Here is a 21,089-nt window from a genome sequence, read left to right on the forward strand (position 1 = left end):
TTATATCAAATAAAAATAATAAGAGCCTGTGCAAAACGATAAAGGGTCCTAGTGTCCATTTGCCACACTAGAGGTTCCCAACCTGGGGGACGGACCTTGCAAGAGGTCACATGATTAATCCGAGGGGTCACAACATGATCAAAGGTATATGAGAGACACAAACAAATAAGCCCTTTCCACAAAATGACGTGGATTGTTTTGCTCATTTCTGTTAGCTCATAAACAGTGACGCAGGGCTGCTCGCCCTCAGCTAAGTATGTCAAACAGGCGGCACATTGAAAACATACAAGACAACTGATGATATAATTCAACTCTCTGCACAGTAACTACATGTCATGCTTGGAGGAAGCCTATATTTAGCTGATAACACTAGAATGCTGTTTATTTTTAATCTGGATGCAGGACTTTTACTTTGTACTTGCACTTGGGAGCGTTTAGTAGCACTTCCACCACTGATTACATGCCACAAACAAATAAATGGACCAATAAACTCACGAAGCGTTTCCTCCTTTTTGGCCGGAGCCCAATTGGCCAGCAGTGAAACGATAAAACACCTGCAGCTACGTCTGCCATAACTCGTATTATTTACCGCCTCTCCTCCGGCCCGTGTGTGTTATTCTGGTTGCTAGGGGTGGAGCGAACATCTGCGGCCCTCCTCTCACATTATTTTCATCCATGCTTACGTCTGGGACAGCAGTTCCGCATTCCCGAGCCCTCACAGACCAGATCGCTACTTAAACCGGGAGCTGATGCAACGGCTTCAGTGAGTCCCGAAGCCCGCATCCGACTGCGCTCCCGCACCGCCGCACTATTTCACTGCGGATATTTTTCGGACGCACGTCAGGTAAGACCGGCGCTAAAGCCGCCGAGCCGCGTGTTGTTGTTTTTTTTTTAATCCCGTTTTGGTTGTTGGTGTTGTTGTTTTTTGCCGCTAGCTAATAGTTAGCTCACGTTAAATGCTCGTGAACGCATTTGCATGCATGTTTTTTCTCACCACGTTGCGACGTTAAACGTCACAGTTACAGCCTCGACACACGAGGACGTGTCCCCCCCCCCCCCCCCCCCCTCCGACCCCCCCGGATGACCGTGAGAAGTCCGGAGGTTGTTTTTAAGAAAAGAAGAAGAAAATAAGTTTCAAAGTTTCCCCCCACAGTCGGTCCCGCCGGACGGGAAAAGTGTCGTCGGTTAACCCGGGGGGGGTATGGGGGGGTTACGTCAGGCGACGCACGCCGCAGACTGCGGCCACTGCGCGTGACGGCGACGCAAAGCCAGCGTGGCGCACCGCGGCGGACTCTGCGGGGGGAGTTTGGTAGTTCGGGAAAATGAGTGAATAATAGTGTCTCTCGTCGCTGGGAGCGGCGGAGAAACCATAACAATGGCGGGAAAGGATGATTCTTTTTTTTAAATATAACTCATTCATGAATGTATCACTATTCTTGATTAATTAGCTGATTCGGGCGATGAACTAAACAATTGGCCTAATAATAAAAAAAAAAACCAATAACGTCACAGTTGAGAAAGTGACTTTGATTCACCTTCACTTACGATTCATCACTTATGAAGTCTCTCATAACAAGACGAACACCTGGACTTTACAGAATAATACACATCCTTCTGTCTCTCTACAGCGTCCGAACACCGTTGCATCATTGAAAGACGAAGACTGACAAGTTTTCTCTGAGTAAGTACTGCATATTTAAAAGTTTTACACTGAATTAATCACATGCTCTCTTTCTTTGTGTATAACTCGTTTACCTTGAAACACAAAGTGATGCAAATGAAATGAGACGTTTGTTCGGCAGCATGTGAGCACAACAAATGCCGCGCGCGCAGATTTACCGGGCGTGCGATCGTTGCTTTCGGCCCACACTATTGTGCACATGCACTGGAAGTTCAACTGCAGCCGTTGTCATTCTGTGTGTGTGCGCGCTGCAGCCTTTCATTTGCATATACTACAAACACAGTCCAATGTTACACTCCTCCTTTCCCCGTGTCGTTGTGATGAGCCTTTAAAAAGCATCCTTTTGGTCCACATCAGGATCTTTTAAAAGATTTACACTTTATTGTGTAACAGGAACCTTATCTAGACCAGAGGCAGCGTTAGTTATCGCCCCCCGTTGGTCTGAAGGTCTAAGGCCAATCATGGAATGGGAAATATGAACGTGGGGGGGGGGGCACATGTTTGTGCCGGTTCATAGGTCCAGTGTTTTCCTTCAGCCGGTGCAGCGCCCGCCGTACATGCCATGCCGCAGGAGAAGCTGTGTGTGCGCTCTTCTCTCACACACACACACACACGCTTACCTTTGTCCCTTTTATTTTGTGTTTGCGTGAGGTGAACAAGCGTGCGTTCCGCCGAGGGTTTAAATGCCCCAGCGCCTGCCCGGGCACGTCCGCAGGATGCTTTCTGCATAAAGGGAACGCCGCAGCGGATTAATGGGGAAGGGCTGGCGAGCCGACAAGCAGGCAACAAGCACGGGGCTGAGAGGCTGGACGTGGGCGCGCGCGCGGGGTTTATTTTGAGTAGAAATGCCTTCCAGTGCGTCTCTGGAGAGCTGGAATTGCCGAGCTGCACCCCAGCGCGCTGAATAGACGGCAGACGCATTGCAGGCGAGCGAGCCAGCTATGCAACAGCTACAGGCTCAATGAGACTAATACTAATGCCGGCAGAGCGGCTATTCATTGCCGTGTGTATCACGTTGTAGCCCCCTTAAGCTTTTCCACATGGCCTTTTGAAAACGGTGCGTCAGGACAGACTAGATGTGCACAGTGGAAGCAAACACCCACACGTCCAAAAGGTGTAACCGCGAAGAGACATTGAAGCCAGCTGGATTTCTTTTGAAAAGAAAGGAGCACAGTAAACGCTCCGTTGGTTATGAATTCCAGATTTCCTGAATTTAGTTTCTTCTCCAGGCCAGTTTTTCCTCTATTTGCACGAAATTGCAGAAAATTGTCCCCAAGTGTCGACCTGGGCATTGAGGTTTAGCTCGGAAGCCGTTGGGTGGACAACAGGACCGGACACATAGCACGGTGCAGACACGGCGGCTTGTTTAATCAGAGCAGGCGTGTGCTGAGATGAGGAAACGGAGGACAAAGTATGAAACGGCGACAGCCGCGCGTTACATAATAACAACGATTGCTTCAGCAGGCGGCATTATATCAGATTTTCTAGACTTGGTTGGCCCATGTGAAGTAGTCAGGGGTTGCACATATCTCGACTTGGATTGGTCATAAACGTTGAGGCCATTTGCAATGTCTATTGTCTGCATTTCGTATTTTGACTCATGTATTTCATGTCTGAGCCGGGGGGGGAGGGGCTCTCAGGGCAATACAAAGTCTAATATATATATATATCATAATTCTACCCGGACCACCCAGATGCAGAATATAGATGTGGGGCTGTTTGAATGGCACGAGGCAGGAATCCAGCCAAAGATCACACAGCAACGTCTGAATGAAGGCAGCCACAGTCCTCCTGCATATCTGCATGTGCTTTGTGTTTCGATTTGCCAGGACATTTTTTTTTTTTTTTAAATTCTTTTCTTAGGCCGGAGTCTTCAGTAGAACACAAAAGCTAAACTACCTGCCCTCTTGTGCAGCTTTGATTACCTCTCCCTGCATTGTACTTTGGCTCGCTGAGACATCCAATCTGTGATTGTGGAGGGGGGGGGGGGGGGGCTCGCTCATTAGCGCTGCAGCTGAGGCTCTTATTATCAACGCTGAAAACATTGCAAGGTTAAATGTTCTTAATTGCGTCGAGTCGCTTCCGGGAAGGTTTAGTTTAATCTTGTGAACGGTTCCTTATATCTCTTGGCAGCTGTCGGAGCCTTTGAGAACTGCCAAAAGAGAAGCGAAAGCTGGAAATGAAAAGAGATCCCGTTTTTTTTCTTTCTGTTGTGATAATCACTTCCACTCCCACGCGCCGTCACCCCGGAGTTTAACGGCCTGAGGTGACCGCCGCGCCATCAGAACAACGGCCCCGTCCCTCCAATGAAAATATAATGAGGGCCCGGAGGAATGCTGGTGCTGTGTATTTGGACCGTCCGGAACCGTCCTCCGATGAAAGGCGGTGTCACATTCCCCCGGTTTCCCCCGGGAGGATTGCGAAAAACGCGGTAACTCGACACACACACACACACACGCACGCACACGCAGCCCGACGGAGCGCGGGCGGTAATGATGATCGCCGAGACCTTGGCGGGAGACGGAGGGAGCATGCCTTGGCCCGGGCCCATCGCGCTCAGCGTGCAACTCCAGCGCTCGTGTGGCGCTCAGAGCTGGAGCCGCCGTCTCAAAGTGTTTTGCAAGACTCGCATCGGTGTGTGTGTGTGTGTGTGTGTGCGCGCGCCGTGCAAGGCGTTGTTATTTCAAGTCAGATTTTGGACAAATAAGTGGAATAGAATCTTGCCAGGTGCGCGCGTCTTTCCCACAATGCCGGTGATTTATTGAGTCGTCTGGCAGCGCAGAAGATGTAACAGATGTAACTCAAGTGACTGCGATGGGTGAGGTTAGTTAGCAGTATCTGAAGGTACTGACCCCCCCCCCCCCCCCCCCCCCCTCCCGACCCCCCCTTCACCCTCTAAGGGAAGGAGGACAATAGGGCCTCCTGTCCCGCTGCCAGCCATCGTCAAGGGGCTGAATTCCGCAACGCGGTTAATTGGTCTCAGGAATGAGTGAGGAAATGGACTCACGCATACGGAGCGTGTGTGCGAAGAAAGCGTCCGCCTGTAGATGAAGGACGCGCTGGCTGCCTGCACATTCCACACACCTCCGGCCATCAACCCGCTTCGCATGCGGTTAGATCAGTCGGACGGGCGCCGGCAGCGTAGAGGACGCCCCCCCCCGTATTTCATAGCTGCATGATGACATGGGCTCGGGCCGGAGAGGTCGGCGGGGGCCGGGCTGTGTAGGTGTCCTTGTCCGAGGCTTTCTGCAGTTTCTGCTCGACTGCAAAAGCACAGTAACCGCGTTGCATCATCAAGCGCTGACCGCTAATCCTCGGCTGCAGCGACTGACGGAAAAACAAAAAAAAAAAAAGAAGAGAAAAATACCCTCTGGAAAAAGTAACAATCTACCTGATTTATGCTTTTTGGTATAATTACACAAAGCGTCATCGCCTCAGCAAGCCTCCCTTATCTCTTACAGAAGACGCCTCTCCAGGCTTTCATGTCTCAGGGCTTGAGGGGATGCCGAATTTACAAAAAGGGGGAACTCGAACGCTGTCTCACCGACCTCATTGTCTCACCACTGAAGGCGTCTCGGATCAGACATCATTTCACCTTGGAGGCCGCGAGTACCCAAAACGTTGACGTGCTGAACTATTTCTGCGTGTGTGTGTGTGTGTTGCGTGTGTGTGCTGCGTGCTTGGACAAGCCGTTTCATGCAACGGGGGCTTTCCTTGTCTGACTGGGGAGGCTCCCGTTGCAAAGCACCGCACACCAGCCCTGCTCTGAAAGGGACATAATATAATTACTACCGGGTCGGTTTCCATTGAAAGAAATGTGTTTGTGCAGGACGGAGTCTGTAAACTGGGTTGTCCGGCACGACTTGGATACCGGACTCCGTTTTGGCTCTGATTAGTCATTCCTAATGGGCGCTTCAGTTTCCTGTGGCTGCTCTCTCTCGGGTCCAAGGGTGAGATTGCGTTGCGTGTTTTTTGTATTTTGTTGTTCCCAATTCCTGCACAGTTATTGGTCAGCAATGTGAGGAAGAAACAAAACAAGCGGCACACAAGCGTGATCGAGTGGTCTGAAGACTTTGTAATAAACGCAGAGAGGTGGGGTTTTTGGGCGTATTTAAGATTAGCTGCCATATGGTTTGCCTTGTTCTTAGACAGACTGGTGGAGGAATGGAGGCCATGGCGCCCTCCATTCCTCCACCACTTTGAGAGAAAGAGAAAAGAGAGAATTTAGTCTGAGAGCAATTTTTTTTTTTTTGTACCAGGGCTGTCTTGTTCTTTTCCTCTCCAGCAAAAACAACATGCCGCTGCCAAGTGCAGTGTAAATGGGAGTATACATACAGTGGGAGAGAGGGAAGGAGAAATGGGAGGGTGGAGGGGGGAGTCCGTATTTAAATAATAAAATGCCTCATTGGACAGTGGCTCCACACACCAACTTGTCCTTGGAGAGAATAAATCATGCAGGCGGTGAGGGACGGGTCAGAAGCAGCGTGGAGGTGTGACGGACCCGAAAACTTCATGTTTGTGGTAATTCATATGCGACAGAGCCCCCCCCCCCCTCCCGTCACTGTCTGCATGCAGTGTGTCAAACTCACAAATACTAAACGGATGAATGAAAGCATTGTGAGACAGAAATAGTGTGGGTTATTCAGCAGAGAAGAAAGGCCGCTGCCCGTCAGAAGTGATTCCCTCCCGATGAAGGGGGTGGGGGGGTCGGGTGGGGGGGTTGGGTTTCCACCGCGCTCGACAGTAAACTCCCGCTGTACTCCAACTGTAAAAACACTTTGGGACCGGCCCATAACCAGGGTGGAGTCCATCAGAATGGAGTTACATAACCCTGCTTTTTTTTTTTTCATTAGCTCCTCTCTGACTTTTGTAACGGAGCGAGTCTCCTCAGCCTCGCGAGGAAAGTAGCAACGAACGAGAGGAGAAGGAGAAAAAAAAAAAGAGAGACCCGGTTTGACTTACAATACCCGTCAGCTCGTCGCCCACCAGCAGAGTCAGCTGTTTCCGAACCACCTCACAATGCTCGTCTTTGTTGGTCCCACATGAGAGGGGCTTTGTCCGGTTTCCTGCACAACCTGCGGCCCGATGCTCAAGAGGCAAACGGGGTACAAGGCGGTGATGGGGTCGGGGGCGTCGGTTGGGGGGAAGGGCGGGTCAGACTGATACCAATCTTTTTAAACTTGAACCGGCGGAGAGTCTGCGTTGGTGGACCATCCCATCGGCTCAACATGTGTGGCGGCCGCTGAATGTTGGCGTCGTACGTAACTGCACCTCCCATTCTACTGGCGATTTCACACTTCTCCGGGCCACTTGCTTGAGGCCACGTTCTCCTATTTCTCCCGGCCGTACCTCATTCCTCCCTGATGGCGTTTCTAAAGCGCGCCGGTCAACCTCTCTTTGAAAAAAATAAAAATAAAAAGGCAAAATCCCTTTGGAGATTAAAACTGCTCTATGTCGCTAATTCTTCCTTTCCTCTCCCTCCCGTAGCAGCGGTGGTGGCCGGGTCGGACATGATGCCGGGACAGATCCCAGACCCCTCGCTGGCGGCGGGCTCCCTGCCCTGCCTGGGCCCGCTGGCGGGCATCTCGGCCACCACGCTCACCGACCAGCTCAAGCTGGCCGACTTCCGCCAGCTGGGGACCATGCTGTCCCCGCTGCACTTCCTGGGGAGGCTCGGGAAGAGGCCGCTGGCCATCAAGACCGAGGTGAGGAGGAAGTGAGCAGCAGCGGCGGCGGATGAGGATTGTGTGTTAGAAGAATTAGTGTATACAGTATGTTGGTACGTTACAATCTGTGTCATTTTGCCCCCTCTAGTGCTCACGACGAGATTCACTGTTGAGGTCGCACAGAATAGTTTTTTCTGAGGGCCTTTGTTAGAATTCATGATTAGGGCGAAGAAATTAAATTCTTTTTTGACTCCTGCGGGGTCGCGACCTTCCCGCACAGTCGGTGGGAAGGACCGATCTCTGCCATTACCATTGACGTGTCATTAAGAAAACAAAAATGCCCTCACGTGACGCCCGTTTCTCGCATTAACCACGCAACGCGGCCCACAGATGGACGAGGATGACGACAGGAGGAAACGCAGACGAGAGAAAAACAAGGTCGCTGCGGCACGATGCCGAAACAAAAAGAAGGAACGGACCGACTTCCTCCAAAGGGTGAGTCCATCGCACCGAGGAGTGGGAGCTAACAAACTACACTTTGGCTGATTTTGGCCGACCCGATTCGCAGCCAACGCGAGTCTGGTTCGAACAATTGAGACGAGTGAAAAAGGTGCTGTGAATAACGGGTGCGTCTAGTTTCTAACGATCCGACCTCTGCGCGCAGGAATCGGAGCGCCTGGAGATGGTGAACTGCGACCTGAAGGCCCAGATCGAGGAGCTCCGCCTGGAGAGGCAGCAGCTGATGGTGATGCTCAACCTCCACCGGCCCACCTGCATCGTGCGGACCGACAGCGTCAAAACGCCGGAGAGCGAGGACAACCCGCTGCTGGAGCAGCTGTCCGCCGACGCCGAGTGAAACCAGGAAAAAGAAGGAAAAAAAAGAGAAAGGAACCCAAAAGGGGACACGTAGCCCCCGACCGCCCCCGAAACGGCGGCAACAGGCCTCCGCCTTTTGGAACAATAACCGTAACTGGCGGCACATTTGAAATAAATAAATACAAAAAAAACACACACAAGCGCTGGAGCTCAAGACTTTATCGGACGCTCCGGGCGGAAAAGGTCGAGGGTCGTCCTTAGCACGAGCTGGCTCTGTCCCGTCCGGGAAAACAAGGACACATTGAGTGTCGTCGCTGACGCCCGCCGTGCCTGGTCGTCACTTCAACCATCTCTACACGAAAGGGACCAATGGGATCGGCGGAGGACGAGCGGAAGCGACGCCGAGGGGGAAAAACGCACTGATATCAACGAGGTGCTCTGTTACAAAAGCCACGAGAACTGCGTGGCGTTTTGTTTTTTTTGTAACTGCAACTTTATTTTTCTTCTCTCTATTCGTACGCTAGCCGAACATATACAGGTGTAGAGTTTTTAGGATACGAACACTCAATAAAAGTACACCAGGCCGAGTTCTTGTAATGTTGATTTCTATACTCTGCCCCGACGATGGCAGTAACCGGTTGATCCGATTTGTGGTGACGCTGGCGTCATGAAAAGCACATATACACAAAATGTTTACACCCGTGGTTTTTTGGACTTGTTGTCTGTCCATTATTGTACTGTTTTATACTGCTTTGTATACATAAACATATATGAAATGTTCGTTGATCACTTGACGTGATTTGTCTTTTCTGTCTCTCCGGTTCGGCTGTGAAAACAAGCAGAAATCCCTTGAGATGAGCAGCGTCCGCTCGGCACCTGTACCTGCTGTGTACGACCCTGTTTCCAAGAATAGATTAAATTTTATTTTTTAACTACGAGAGACTGCGAGTCTTGTTTTTTTTTAAATCACAAAATCAGACGGGGGGTCTTTTGTTTGGTGAAATTAGTCACAGTGATCTCAGTGGCTCCTTCCAGTCATAACACTGGAGCTATCAAGGGACAGAAGTTGTGCAATCGTGTTTCTTCAGCTGAGCTACATTGCCAAATACGGGGCTTTCTTTCATTTGCAGAACTCACACCGCGTTCACTTCTTTTCTCGCTGCATTATTGCTACATCTTTATAACGTCTCCTAGGATGTTCTTACTTTTTTCAAAGCTTTAAGAAAGATCTCTCTCCAATAATTATCATTGAATTAGTTGTTGTATTTCAGCTTATAATAATTTCCTTAGTTACTTAAAATATCTTTTACTTTTTAGTCTATATTATATACAAATAGAACGAATTTTATTTTTGGACAGCAGCAAAAGTCAAAAATAATTATGGATTGATCTCATTCAGTTATTATTTGGATGGAGACACAAACAAACCCACGCATCAAAGTTACTTTCTACTATATTATATTTCTACTGTAAACGTCACACTGCGGCGCCATCTAGTGGACCCCTTTGAGAACTGCACGATTTCCAGCCCCATAAATTAACCGATTATCTGTTGAGGCCCTATGAAAACAAAAGTAACGTAATATTTAACACCAGTATATCGTTTGTTTGTTAAAACCTTCGAACGTGTGAACGCCAAACAAACAACCGTTGCTGTCCGTTGGTTAAACCCTCATCAGCAGTGACACAACTCGCTCAGGTAAGCTGCTGGTTTCTCTATTCTGAACAATAAAACAAGTTTAACAGGAAAGCATTTTGAATAAGTATTCGAATTATTTTTAAATCGATCCAATGTAAAAGTACACTCCTTTAGACGTGGGTCTAACCTTAATTAAATCTCACTCAGGGAGGGTAACAGCAAATTAGCTAACTGCTAACGCTAGCAAAAACAACAACAACAACCCAGCAGTTTCTAACGGTCGTGTTCGCACAAATGGCGCGTCATCAACTCTTTTTCAGTTTAGACCTTCTTCTACTTCGGAAAGCCTTTCGGTAAAAGCTCACCTGTCGCGGTGCGGACACAGGTGATCATTCTCCGGGTCTTGTGAAGCACGATGGATCCCCGTGATGCGGAGGAGCGGCCGACCCGAGGTCAAGAGGTCGACAGTGGGGATGAAACGGACAGTAAGTTGACAAATGGACGCCTAGCGCCTCCCACCCCATTCCCCCCGTTTCTGTATATTCCTCCTTCCTTCCAGATGGCACCGGTCAGAAACACCGCTCGCCCCCCGCAGAGTGGTACCTGGAGGCCTGTCGGTGGACGGGCTGCGCCCCGGTGTCCTCCTACCTCCGTCAGCTGGGTGAAGCCAACCTCGACCTGAACCACTACGGCGTAGGACGCCTCGGAGCCAAAGCCCTGGCCGTATCTCTGCGAGTATGAAAGTCCCTTCATCCGTGCACACTCGGGATGGGCGCGGGTTGGTTGATGCGATTTACTTTGGGTGGAGTGTTTTGTTCCCACTGTAGATGTCGACGGAGAGAAAACACGTGTGTTATTTGCATGTTTTAGAGGGACAACGCCGTCACCAACCTGGAGCTTGAGGACAACGTGCTTCAGGCCGAGGGGACGCGCTATCTGACGGAGATGCTTCAAATAAACGAAAGCATCGAGAGTCTAGTAATTGTTCTGAAAAATCAGCCCGGTGCTTGTCTGCACAGAACTGCGGAAGACAAATGATTTGATTTTTTATTTGATTTATATCGGGGCTTATGTTGTCTCAATGTCTCCATGTCAGAATCTTTCCAACAACCAGCTGCACCTTGAAGGAGCACAGATCATCTCCAAAATGCTATCAATTACCTGCAACATAACAACCCTAAAGCTCTCAGGTGATTGGCAAAGTCTTTTCCCAGGTGAACATATTTGTGTGTGCACCTCTGCAATTAGTGAGTTTTTATTTTTAACGTGTACTTTTCTTCATGCAGGAAATCATTTTGACGATTCTGCTGCTAAATACTTGGCCGATGCGTTGAAGGTTATTTCAAAGAATGATCAAATAACATTTGAGTCGTGATGAAAATGCGCGTTAAATTTCCTTTTTTCTTCTTTAATTCTTAGGTTGACTATATAGTCAAAGAGCTGGATCTCAGTCACAACAACATCTTTGATGCAGGAGGAGAACACCTGGGTCACATGTTGGGTACAGCAGCTCACATTGTATTAGGAGATCAAATCCCATCTTTCAGAAGAGGAGAAGGGTTAACACCCATTGCCACCAAAGGCTCGTTTTTGGTTCTCGTTATTTCAACACTTGCTGGGTCGTTGTCCGTCCCATATTTACACAAAGACGTGGTTCCATCCATCGTTTCTAACGTCCGTGGGTCCATTTGTGTCGATGGCAAAATCCTCACTTTGTTTAAATTCACGTTAGCAGCCGAGCCACTAAATAACACCACATAGTTCTATCATCGGCCTGTCCCAAGGAATCCCAAATGTTATATCTAGCAGCCAAAGGATGTATACTGTATGTACTGTATGAGTCGTTTCTTTGTCCTCCCTAAAAAGCCTCCAATGCGGGTATACGAGTGCTAGATTTGACCTGGAACCACCTCGGTACGCGTACCGCCGCGGCTTTGGGGGCTGCACTGAAGGTGATAAGCGCCACTCACCTTTCTAAACATTTCCCACCCCGGCCTTTTGACGCTCAACCGCTCCCTTTTCCTCAGGTGAACTGGACCCTGCAACAGCTCCAGCTGGCGTGGAACGGTCTTGGACCTGCCGGGGCGCAGTCGCTGGGTGAAGCGCTGGAGCAAAACAGCACGCTGGTGCTGCTGGACCTCAGCAGGAACCTCGTCGACGACCGGGCGGCGGCGCTCCTCGGCCAGGGCCTCGCCACCAACGCCGCCCTCGGGGTCCTCCGGGTGAGCGCGCGCGCGAAGGGGCCGGATCGAGTCGGCATCGCCGCGATCCGGGCGCCTTTCAAAAACGCGCGGTTCTGCGTCTGTGCGTTCTGCCCAGCTGTCCCGTAACCCGCTGACGACCATCGGAGCGCGGTCGCTGCTCCGGGCCGTGACGGAAAACCCCAACTCAGCCCTGAAGGAGATGGACGTTTCTGTTAAGTGCAGAAAAACTATTTTTCAACCTCTGTGTGTGATGAAGAATGAGTACGAAGCTTGTCTGTATGTCGACGTGTGACTGTTACGTCTGACTGCACTGCTGTTTATACACTCTGATCGTGTGTGTGTGTGTGTGTGTGTGTCATGCAGACAGTTTTTGTTTGCGAGACCTTTGTGGAGCTTTTGGAAGAAGCCCGTCAGAGGCGTCCCGGTCTGGATGTTCGGCACAGCGTCATGAGCTCCGTCACCAGGAACATATCAGCCCTCCGGATCTTTCACGTAAGGGAAACATGTGGAAACAGATACGCTTACAACTGGGTTTACGACGGGGCGAAAAAGCTGTAAATCATCCTAAAAAAGGGATATCCAGACACACACGTGTACTCGTGAAACGGTACACGTGGGTCATTCGGTTTCTTCCTCCAGAAATTCTTCAAAGAGCGAAATGAGAGCATCATGGACTTCTTCCGAAGTTTGGATGAAAAGGGAACCAAAAAAGTGCCCACCAGTGTTTTCAGGAAGGCCGTGAAGGTCAGGCTAACCAGCTCTCACACCCACGGGAACAACGTCGCACATTCACACATCAACTAGTACCACGAATCCATCACGCAGAAGCGCTTTGTTGGCCTAAAGCAGTCTGACACGTTGTCATGCACGCAGGAAGCCAACATACCTCTGGACCGGCGGCAGATTGAGTGGTTGATCAAGAAGTTTGATGAGAAGTGCACATGCAGCATCGTCTACAGGTCAGTCTCAGTAATACTAATAATATATATTATTTTTTAAACTCAGTAATAACAAAGATATATATTTTAAGGGAAAAAAGAATAAACAGATTTAAGTTAAAGATATTAGTTTTAAAGGGAAAAAAAAACAATCAAATATTAATTTGCTGAAATTTTGAAACTTGAATGCATTTTGGATTTCATTGGTTGAAGTGGGACATTTTTTTTTGTTTCTTTTTCAAACGAAACTCCCTCTTTAGTGCATAAGCTGCTCAGTTATCATAGAGATGCTTTATTAAATGTATTATTTGAGTGAAATTACTTCGATTCTTCGCAGCTAAGATCTTGTGAACACCGTTCTTTGTTGCAGTCAGTTCGCTGAGCCGTCGTAGGTGCAGAGACTCACAACACGTCTTTAATTTGAATAAATAAAAAAATAAAAAATGACGTCTCTTATTTGATTTTCTTTCTCATGCGCTCGCAGTGCTCCTCATGTGCCTTACAACTCACATCGTGGGGCGATTTCACATTCCTGTCAAATAATCATTGCCGAATTAGAGGCGCTCAAAAGGAGGTTTAACTGACATCACAAACCCGATGGAAATGTGCACCGTTGACAGGTGTCTCCTAATAATGTACTGACCCCCCCCCTCCCCGGTGGAAGGAGAGGGGAGGGGGGGGGGGGTGTCAGTCCTTGGCTCAGCCCAATTCTGTCCGGCATGAATACTTGAACCTCTGACACCAACCAGCTGCACCCACCTGAGCGCCGCCAGCTGTGTCTGCGGCTGGGCCACGGGGTCCTCCGCCTCATTCTCTCCATCCCCAAAATAATCTTGTGGTATGACAACAGAACAAGAGGAGGAAGAAAGAGCGAGCTGGCGCCCGTATCAAAAGGAGCGAGAGCGGGAAAAGAATGGGGCCAGATGCGAGCTGGTTGTTCGGCCACACCGATCGCTCTCAATGGAACGGCAGCGTTATGAATATGCATCACTTGTGCGGGGTTCATTAAGGGAGGGGGGGAGTTGTCTCAAGGTGTGACATCCCAGAGTGCAGTTTGTTTCCATCCGGTGGTTCACCAGAGAGGAGCAGACGAGAGGACGCGGCGTCTCTCCGGCGCATCGGCTCGGGGTGTAATGGGTTTGGGACACGGGACATCCGTGTTGAAGTGACACCCCGTTTGAATAATATACAATTATCAGCTTGTTTGTGTGGAAATAACTTAAAGATAGAAACATCACTTATGTTTCACCTGTAGTCACAGATTTCGTTCTTGTTTTATATTATTTCACCCCCAAAATTCAATCATTTATATCTAAAGTGCATCTTCCCCCACGTGGCGCCCGGCCTTGTCTTCTCCTTTAGATCGAACACACAGCTCAGTCAGTGTTTGTCTCAACTTCATCTCCGCATGCAGAGTTTCTTCCGTCTCATCGTTGTTTCATCACTTTGGTCACCCACTGAAAATATCTTTTGTTAAATCAGCCGAATAGTTGCAAGATAACATCTGCCGCGCTAAAACACGGAGGGTCGGTTATCTGCTCGTGAGCCACATAAACTAAAGAGTGAAACCGCTCAGCAGCATTTGTTGCTCGAATGCTGTTCCGATTTATTTGTCCACGACTGCATTCGTGGGGGACGAGCACAGAATTTGAGTGTGTGCGTACGACCACAAGTGGATGTTCTAATTAGGCCGTACATGCGTACAAGGCTTGTTCGTTAGGACGTGTGAAGATGTTCCACTGAATGGAGAGTAGATAGAAGCCTTTACTCTTTGGCATGAGCTACTCAAGTGCAAATGGACAATTTTGCTTATAATATTAATTAATATTAGAATCCCCTTAAACTAAAAGTAGATTTTACCACTGGACTGATATACACAATTATTTCCATAAAATGTATATAATTGGCTATTTACAAGAAAGAAAAAGAATAACAGAATAATTTAGGTAAATTATCCCTGTGATGTGGCTTAATGAAAACAAACAGCGAGCTGCCAATTTCTAATGGGCCATCTTTCATGTGAATGGACACAAAGACTTAAAACATCTTATTGAGCGGTGCAATTGCAAATCTGGCCAAATTTTGAAGAAGCAAACAATAAACCTGCCAACAGACCCTTCAGACATCTATGCACCCCCTGGCACAGGCGGCCCATTAACATGAACTCAAAAGCGATAATGGAATCTTGAGCGGTAATAAAGTAAATAATTAAATAAAAAAGGAACCCTTGTATCATTGTTTGCTGCATTCAGGCCCATTAGGACCTCCAGTATTCTCATGGTAATTAATGTTTGGGGAGGGGAGGGTTTTTTTTTGTGGTCTCATAATGAATTCTGTGTTTTTTCCCTCCAAACAGTGTTGCTCAGACATTTGTGTAGGTGCTGGCAGAGAAACAAAGACGTACATTAGGACCCTTTGTTTCTCCCCCCCGTGATTATTAAAGTAAACAGAAACACTGAAGGGGGAGTCGCACACAGCTGCACGCACTCCAGCCAGTGTTTGTGAAGTGGGAGAAAAGGGCCAAGCAACCCTCAAGACTTTGTCAGAGACGATCTCATTACCGGGAGCTTCTGGAGGGGCCCCGAGCGGTGGGCCGGGTAACGAGGCTTTGAAGACCGGCCTTCGGCGCAGAATTCATCCGCAGCAGAGAATTCGTGGGGGTTTAAACAGATTTGGCACGAGATCAAATGCTTCAGCCAAAGACCGACGGTGAAGAGCTTCGCCGCCTCAGCGCCGCGCTTTCATCGTGGCATCGCCGTCGTGTTCCGAGAGGGGGGGGCGACTCGAGGTGAAATGTTTGCGTGAAGTAAATGTGCAAGACAAATGTCAGTACAGAAAGCTTTGAGATGTTTAATGCTTAAAATGGTTTCTTTAATAGATGCAAGTAATATATATAGCAAGGAAAATCTCAACATAAAACCCTGCAGCCAACTTGTTTGTTTTGAACATAATTCCCGACATATTGAAAAGAAAACACGGTTCGGTGAGTCGTAGTTTGTGAAGTCCTGGTTGTGTTTTACTTAAATCTCGCAGTGGTTTGATCAACATTTGCTCAACATGACACGGATGAATATGACTGGTGACACACACACACAAAAACCTGCTGCTCCAGTTACCGAGTCCTTCTTACACACCTCTTTGTAACAACTAGAATCAGGAGATGGCTTCAATCCTGCGTTAACCGTTATCCTGGCTGTGGGGAAATGAGCTAACCAGCGAGTCAAATGCCGCTTGGGAAAAGCTGTTTATTTTCCTGATGACACAAAAAGGACAAGGATGCAACGAGTGTTTGTCTACGGCCTCACACTTTCATCTGAAGAGACGAAGGTGTTATCAACTTTTTAAACCCGTGTACCGTTTTTTTTTTTTTGTCTCAATACGCGTAAAATAAATGCGACTTGTCTCGTTTCTACATTCAAATGCAGCAAAAACGAAGCCCGATGGACGACCGGGGATCTTTTTTTCCCTTTGTCATGTAGCCAACGGCCCACCTTAAGTGCCTCCTCTACGAGGGAACTTTTTAAAAGCGACAGCGATATATTTTGTACGACTTGTGCGTGTTTTGCGACATGGAGTTCATCGTATGCAGCGTTGAGTGAGAGTGACGCGGTGGTGGAAACATCACATGTCCAGGAGCAGCACGCGGGGATCTTCCACCACCGCCTTGATCTTGCGAAGGAAAGTGACCGCTTCTCTGCCGTCGACGAGTCGGTGGTCGTAGGTCAGCGCCACGTACATCATGGGCCGGATCTCAACCTGCCGAGGCAAAGAGAGAAAGTTTGGAATGGAATCAAATCCGTGGAAGGTTTGTGTGATCGATGCGCGTCTGGGCGGTGAGACTTCTCGTCCTGCTGCTGCTTTGTCCCGCACAACTTTTTGTTTTTAATTTCATGTGGTGGTTTATCTTTTAAAAACAAATTCACGGTTCATCTGAACTTTTATAAATCAGCATCACCTTTGCTAACCCAGGGTGCACCCGATTCACTCCTCACTGTTTCAACAGTCATGTGGTTATTTCTCAACAAAACAGCGGTTCCCTCTGCGTCCGTGCACAGGTGATGCTCACCTTGCCGTCGATGGCCACAGGCCGGTCGAAGATGCCGTGCATGCCCAGAATGGCGGACTGCGGGGGGTTGATGATGGGTGTGCCGAACATGGAGCCGAACACGCCCCCGTTGCTGATGGTGAAGGTGCCTCCGTCCATATCTTCAACAGCGAGCTCGTTGTTACGAGCCTGAGACACATGACACAAATTGGTAAATTAAATAAGATACCGGTTTATTCATTAATAAATTAAACCTATTGCATCAGGATTTTTTTTAATTTATTTTTTACCTTTTCTCCCAATGCGTTGATGGTTTTCTCAATGTCAGCAAAGTTCATGGTCTCAACGTTACGGATCACCGGGACAACAAGCCCCTAAATAACAAAAACATGTTTTTCAGATCCATTCGAGGTTACAATAAGAATCAGTATTTAATGTCAGAATGTACGGTTTTCATAGAGAGCAAAAGTCGTACCTTGGGAGTCGCCACGGCGACGCTGATGTCTACGTAATCCCTGTAGACAATCTCTTTGGTTGTATCATCAATAACTGCAGAAAAAACATGTGGAATAATGTTAGAAAAAAAAAAGAATATTCATAGACAAAAAAAACCCTAAAATACTGGCTGTGCCAAGTGAGAGAAAAGCGTGGACGTGTCACCGGCGTTGACGGCAGGTTGTTCGGTCAGAGCGTGAGCAGCAGCCCTCACGAATGCTGACATGAAACCCAGTTTGATGTTGTGCTTCTTTAAGAAAGCATCCTTATGGATTTTCCTCATGTCCTGAATGTTGCTGAAGCATAATTGAGAAGAATGTGTTTAGTGAGTCACCGATGAGTCAACACTGTAAAGCCCAGTGGAAAACATCTGGCCAGGAGGCGCTCACCTCATGTCCACCTCATTGAAGGTGGTCAACATGGCGCAGGTGGTCTGAGCCTCCTTCAGCCTCTGGGCGATCCTCAGCCTCATCCGGTTCATCTTCACCTGGACAGAAGGAGACTCAACCTCAGTGTTTCCAACACGGATGTGATAAAAACAAACTAAACATGTGGATAAAGCCTAACGAGTGAATGCTCAGCAGGTGTGTGTTACCCGGTTTTCTCCTCTTCCCGCTGATGTCAGAGGAGCCGCCGCTGGAGGTGCAGCCACGGGCTTGACGGCGGAAACTTGACGACGGAGAGACAAAGGTGACAATAAGGGGCGGCGGCCTGCTCGGATGCATCCTGCACAACGCCATGAAATAAATGCTTTCAGCGGAATGTAGATTTACATGATCGGGAAGGAAAACACACCCTGTTTGACTGGTGCGGCCTGCGGTGGCACTGGAGGCATCGCAGCGGGTGCTGAAGCTGGAGGTGGAGGTTGCGGAGCGGCCGCCGGTGCCTCTGCTGCTGGTGACGGAGCAGCTTTGGCAGAAACAGCTAAGGAAACACAAGCCAAGAAAGACAGATGCAGTCTGTGATTCACAACATACATGTTTGGCCAAGATGTGGATTATTGCTGGGATTGCTCAATCCATTTTATGAAGCAGCAGATTGTCAGCAGCATCTGCAACGCAGACCTAAAGTGGTCATTTAGAATTCACAGCACACTGGGGGGAGGGGGAGGTGGTGCTGACTGAGCTCACCTCCTTTCCGGAGTTTAAAAAGGGGCGTCCCTCCTTCTACCTTTCCTCCATCAGGCACCAACAGTTCTTCAATTACACCAGCTGCTGGAGCAGGGACTTGTACAGACGTCTGAAAGAGCACACGCAAAACACACAAATGTTTTCTTTCGGTTTGAACAAAACTTGATGATTTTAGGGACTGAGGGCCTTTGTTCACACCTTGTCCGTCTCGATTTCACACACCACTTCATCTTCAGTCACTGAGTCGCCTACGGCTGGAACATAATCGATGACAGAGCTTGGTTTACTCATCATTACGTTCAGCTAATTGGTAATTCAACAACATTTTAGCAAAGATACGGTTGACTTGGACCGACCTTTTTCCCACCTCACGTCCCCCTCTGAAACGGATTCTGCAAACGCAGGCGTTTTGACTGTGACGACATCCTCCCCTGCAAAAAAAACAAAAGCAACGGTTGCTTTAACTGATCCACAGAACCCTCGTCTTCGTTCCTTACTGCAGAGAATTGATTCAGTGCATACTGTGGACAGTAGATGTCTTGAAGTATCTTATGTGGGGGTCATTTGCTGAGGATCCAAATTCACATCTAAATAGCAAGACAAAAAAACCCAAAACATTAGTATTTTACTTGACAAATATAAGTTGTACAAACCAATCCATACTGGTAAATATTCTACACATAGAATGGATTTACCTGAATTAAATAGACTGATGTTACACAGACAATGCATCATTGTGCTGAAGAGGTTTTAAATCTGGTGGGAGGGAGAACTTACGGGGGAGAATTCCTGTAAACTAGCTGGCTGCCCACAGTGAGGCCTTAAGAGGAAAAAAAGAAAAGAAAAATCAACAACAACAATTTTTTTCTCCCGAGGACGCGACATCAGAGGGCTCCTAAATCATCTCAGACATCCAACGAGCAGCACTTATCCTGCTTTGGATGAAGCTTGTTTATGCATAATTATTAAAATCAGTTTCAGATGTTGCATTAAGGATGAGGTTTTCAAACCAAACAGTCCAAACGCACACTCACCCGAAACACTTTGTCGGACCAGCACATTATTTGCCTGAAGGAAAGACAAAAAAAGGGGGGAAAAAAAACTTTTATATCCATCTCCTTGAATAAGCGTGTCAGTTTGTGAATATATAACGGTTCTAAAATCCCTTTATGGTGCCAGCGTTTAGATTCCTGTGTGATTTTGATTAGATACCTTCTCCACTTCACAAAACTAAAACCGCCTGGGTGGAGTCATCTGGGTTCTGACTCACTGACCAGCTGCTCATGGAAACAACACAACACCGAACCACCAAAATACTTAGTTTATTCGGCCTTTTCTGAGGTTTTTCAATCTATCCTTTGCCAAAAAAACAAAAAAAACAACTGTTTCCCAAGGTGTTCTTTAAAAGAAAGTTAATCTCCCTTCAATAATCCTTATCTTGATGGGTGAAACAATTAGTGGACCCGTCGATGAAGATGTCAATAAGGAACGTTTATTTCCAAAATATGAATTAGTTTACGTACATTTGTTTTACGTCAACATACAATCCAGTGAACCAAAAATAAAAATATCAGCTGCCTGCTTGAAGTTCAAATGGACCCCGGCAACACGGACGAGTCAGTTCCCGCTGTCGGGCTTACGTTTCGGCTTCAGCTTAAAGGCGCCGAGGAGGAGACAGCTGGAAGCACACGCGTGTCAAACACGACCCGCGCTATTTCTGTCCACGCGCGTCACAGCCCCGCAAACACCGACACATGCTAACGTTAGCCTGGCTAAAGTTAACGGTGCAACGTTCAGTCAAACACATTGACGAGGACAGACGACAACGACATGGCTTCCGGGGAGGGCACACAGCCCCCCCCGCCCCTTTTATTTACTGTTATTGGGACACTGTGGTCCTCTTCTCAAAGCGAAGCCGCCTGTCCGTGTCCGCCCTCGGTCACCCGGGTGGAGGCCCGCGGCTGCGCGAGCTACCTAGCTAGCTAGCTGACCTCAGCTAGCTAACGTCAGCAGCGTGGGTTCCGACCTACCTGGCTCGCCGCTGACAGACAACGACCGAGCGTCCGGTACGCACACCTGGATCGCGATAACATAGCAGCGCGCGCCCCCGACTGAGGATCGATCTGACAGTTGAAGGAGCGGTACGGAAGCTCGCTAGGCAGCGGGAGGGCGTCACGGGAGGTGGGACGAACCACTGCGGCTCACCGGGAGGGGGGGGGATTTTTGGTGTGTGTGGGGGGGGGGGGGGGGGGGGGGCGCTTCTGTAGCGACCATATATATCTATGGTAGCAACTGGTACTGGGTACAAACCTATATGGACACCGCGAACCAGAACCTGAACAGCATCGTGAATAGGGCGAAATAAAAGTTAACGCTGTCACGTGCAGGTAGAAGGACTGTACCATTCCCTGTATTAAGTAGACGTCTACACTTTTAATATAATTTAGAATCAATTCCACAATCAGCATCCATGGC

At 48.4% G+C, this 21,089-nt stretch overlaps 3 protein-coding genes across 9 annotated transcripts; 2 read left to right on the plus strand and 1 right to left on the minus strand.

Moving 5' to 3' along the window:
- The first annotated feature begins 568 nt into the window (after positions 1-568).
- On the plus strand, positions 569-8,943 carry jdp2b (Jun dimerization protein 2b). 3 transcript variants are annotated; one of them, XM_040160515.2, is made up of 6 exons: positions 655-844; positions 1,629-1,681; positions 5,143-5,631; positions 7,169-7,386; positions 7,738-7,842; positions 8,012-8,943. In XM_040160515.2, the coding sequence occupies exons 4-6, from the start codon at positions 7,192-7,194 to the stop codon at positions 8,201-8,203; spliced, it is 492 nt and encodes a 163-aa protein (XP_040016449.1). In that variant the 5' UTR covers positions 655-844; positions 1,629-1,681; positions 5,143-5,631; positions 7,169-7,191; the 3' UTR covers positions 8,204-8,943. The 3 variants fall into 3 exon arrangements, with proteins under 3 accessions (XP_040016450.1, XP_040016449.1, XP_077949361.1); XM_078093235.1 differs by lacking the exon at positions 5,143-5,631 and adding an exon at positions 3,934-4,112 and having other exon boundaries at positions 687-844; XM_040160516.2 differs by lacking the exon at positions 5,143-5,631 and having other exon boundaries at positions 569-844.
- Positions 8,944-9,613: 670 nt separating this feature from the next.
- Positions 9,614-13,399, plus strand: LOC120807979 (uncharacterized). 4 transcript variants are annotated; one of them, XM_078093234.1, is made up of 14 exons: positions 9,614-9,862; positions 10,123-10,287; positions 10,362-10,537; positions 10,673-10,780; positions 10,899-10,992; positions 11,089-11,138; positions 11,222-11,303; positions 11,669-11,754; positions 11,830-12,024; positions 12,122-12,217; positions 12,370-12,498; positions 12,646-12,750; positions 12,880-12,965; positions 13,315-13,399. In XM_078093234.1, the coding sequence occupies exons 2-14, from the start codon at positions 10,218-10,220 to the stop codon at positions 13,334-13,336; spliced, it is 1,299 nt and encodes a 432-aa protein (XP_077949360.1). In that variant the 5' UTR covers positions 9,614-9,862; positions 10,123-10,217; the 3' UTR covers positions 13,337-13,399. The 4 variants fall into 4 exon arrangements, with proteins under 4 accessions (XP_077949360.1, XP_040016446.2, XP_040016447.2 ...); XM_040160512.2 differs by having other exon boundaries at positions 10,899-11,138; positions 13,315-13,398; XM_040160513.2 differs by lacking the exon at positions 13,315-13,399 and having other exon boundaries at positions 12,880-13,147.
- Positions 13,400-15,793: 2,394 nt separating this feature from the next.
- LOC120807980 (dihydrolipoyllysine-residue succinyltransferase component of 2-oxoglutarate dehydrogenase complex, mitochondrial) lies at positions 15,794-20,813 on the minus strand. Of its 2 annotated transcripts, none has more exons than XM_040160514.2 (15): positions 20,645-20,813; positions 19,649-19,682; positions 19,392-19,434; positions 19,137-19,201; positions 18,971-19,045; positions 18,813-18,868; positions 18,615-18,723; positions 18,280-18,408; positions 18,080-18,153; positions 17,874-17,971; positions 17,650-17,780; positions 17,465-17,538; positions 17,280-17,363; positions 17,011-17,178; positions 15,794-16,700 (listed from the first exon to the last, which is right to left on the minus strand). In XM_040160514.2, exons 1-15 carry the CDS (start codon positions 20,705-20,707, stop codon positions 16,566-16,568), a joined length of 1,338 nt encoding a protein of 445 aa, XP_040016448.2. In that variant the 5' UTR covers positions 20,708-20,813; the 3' UTR covers positions 15,794-16,565. The 2 variants fall into 2 exon arrangements, with proteins under 2 accessions (XP_040016448.2, XP_077949362.1); XM_078093236.1 differs by having other exon boundaries at positions 18,080-18,210.
- Positions 20,814-21,089: the final 276 nt, after the last annotated feature.

The sequence above is a fragment of the Gasterosteus aculeatus genome, chromosome 18 (assembly GCF_964276395.1).
Source record: "Gasterosteus aculeatus chromosome 18, fGasAcu3.hap1.1, whole genome shotgun sequence".
Classification (NCBI taxonomy): Eukaryota; Metazoa; Chordata; class Actinopteri; order Perciformes; family Gasterosteidae; genus Gasterosteus; species Gasterosteus aculeatus.

Coding starts and splice junctions, on each gene's coding strand:
- LOC120807979 (XM_040160508.2), top strand. CDS start 10,218: ATGGATCCCCGTGATGCGGAGGAGCGGCCGACCCGAGGTCAAGAGGTC. Junction 11,304..11,668: donor ACACCTGGGTCACATGTTGG/GTACAGCAGCTC, acceptor CTCCCTAAAAAG/CCTCCAATGCGGGTATACGA. Junction 12,751..12,879: donor TTTTCAGGAAGGCCGTGAAG/GTCAGGCTAACC, acceptor TCATGCACGCAG/GAAGCCAACATACCTCTGGA.
- LOC120807980 (XM_078093236.1), bottom strand. CDS start 20,707: ATGTTATCGCGATCCAGGTGTGCGTACCGGACGCTCGGTCGTTGTCTG. Junction 17,781..17,873: donor TTCAATGAGGTGGACATGAG/GTGAGCGCCTCC, acceptor ATTATGCTTCAG/CAACATTCAGGACATGAGGA. Junction 16,701..17,010: donor CTGTGGCCATCGACGGCAAG/GTGAGCATCACC, acceptor TTGCCTCGGCAG/GTTGAGATCCGGCCCATGAT.
- jdp2b (XM_040160516.2), top strand. CDS start 7,192: ATGATGCCGGGACAGATCCCAGACCCCTCGCTGGCGGCGGGCTCCCTG. Junction 7,387..7,737: donor CGCTGGCCATCAAGACCGAG/GTGAGGAGGAAG, acceptor CGCGGCCCACAG/ATGGACGAGGATGACGACAG. Junction 7,843..8,011: donor GGACCGACTTCCTCCAAAGG/GTGAGTCCATCG, acceptor CTCTGCGCGCAG/GAATCGGAGCGCCTGGAGAT.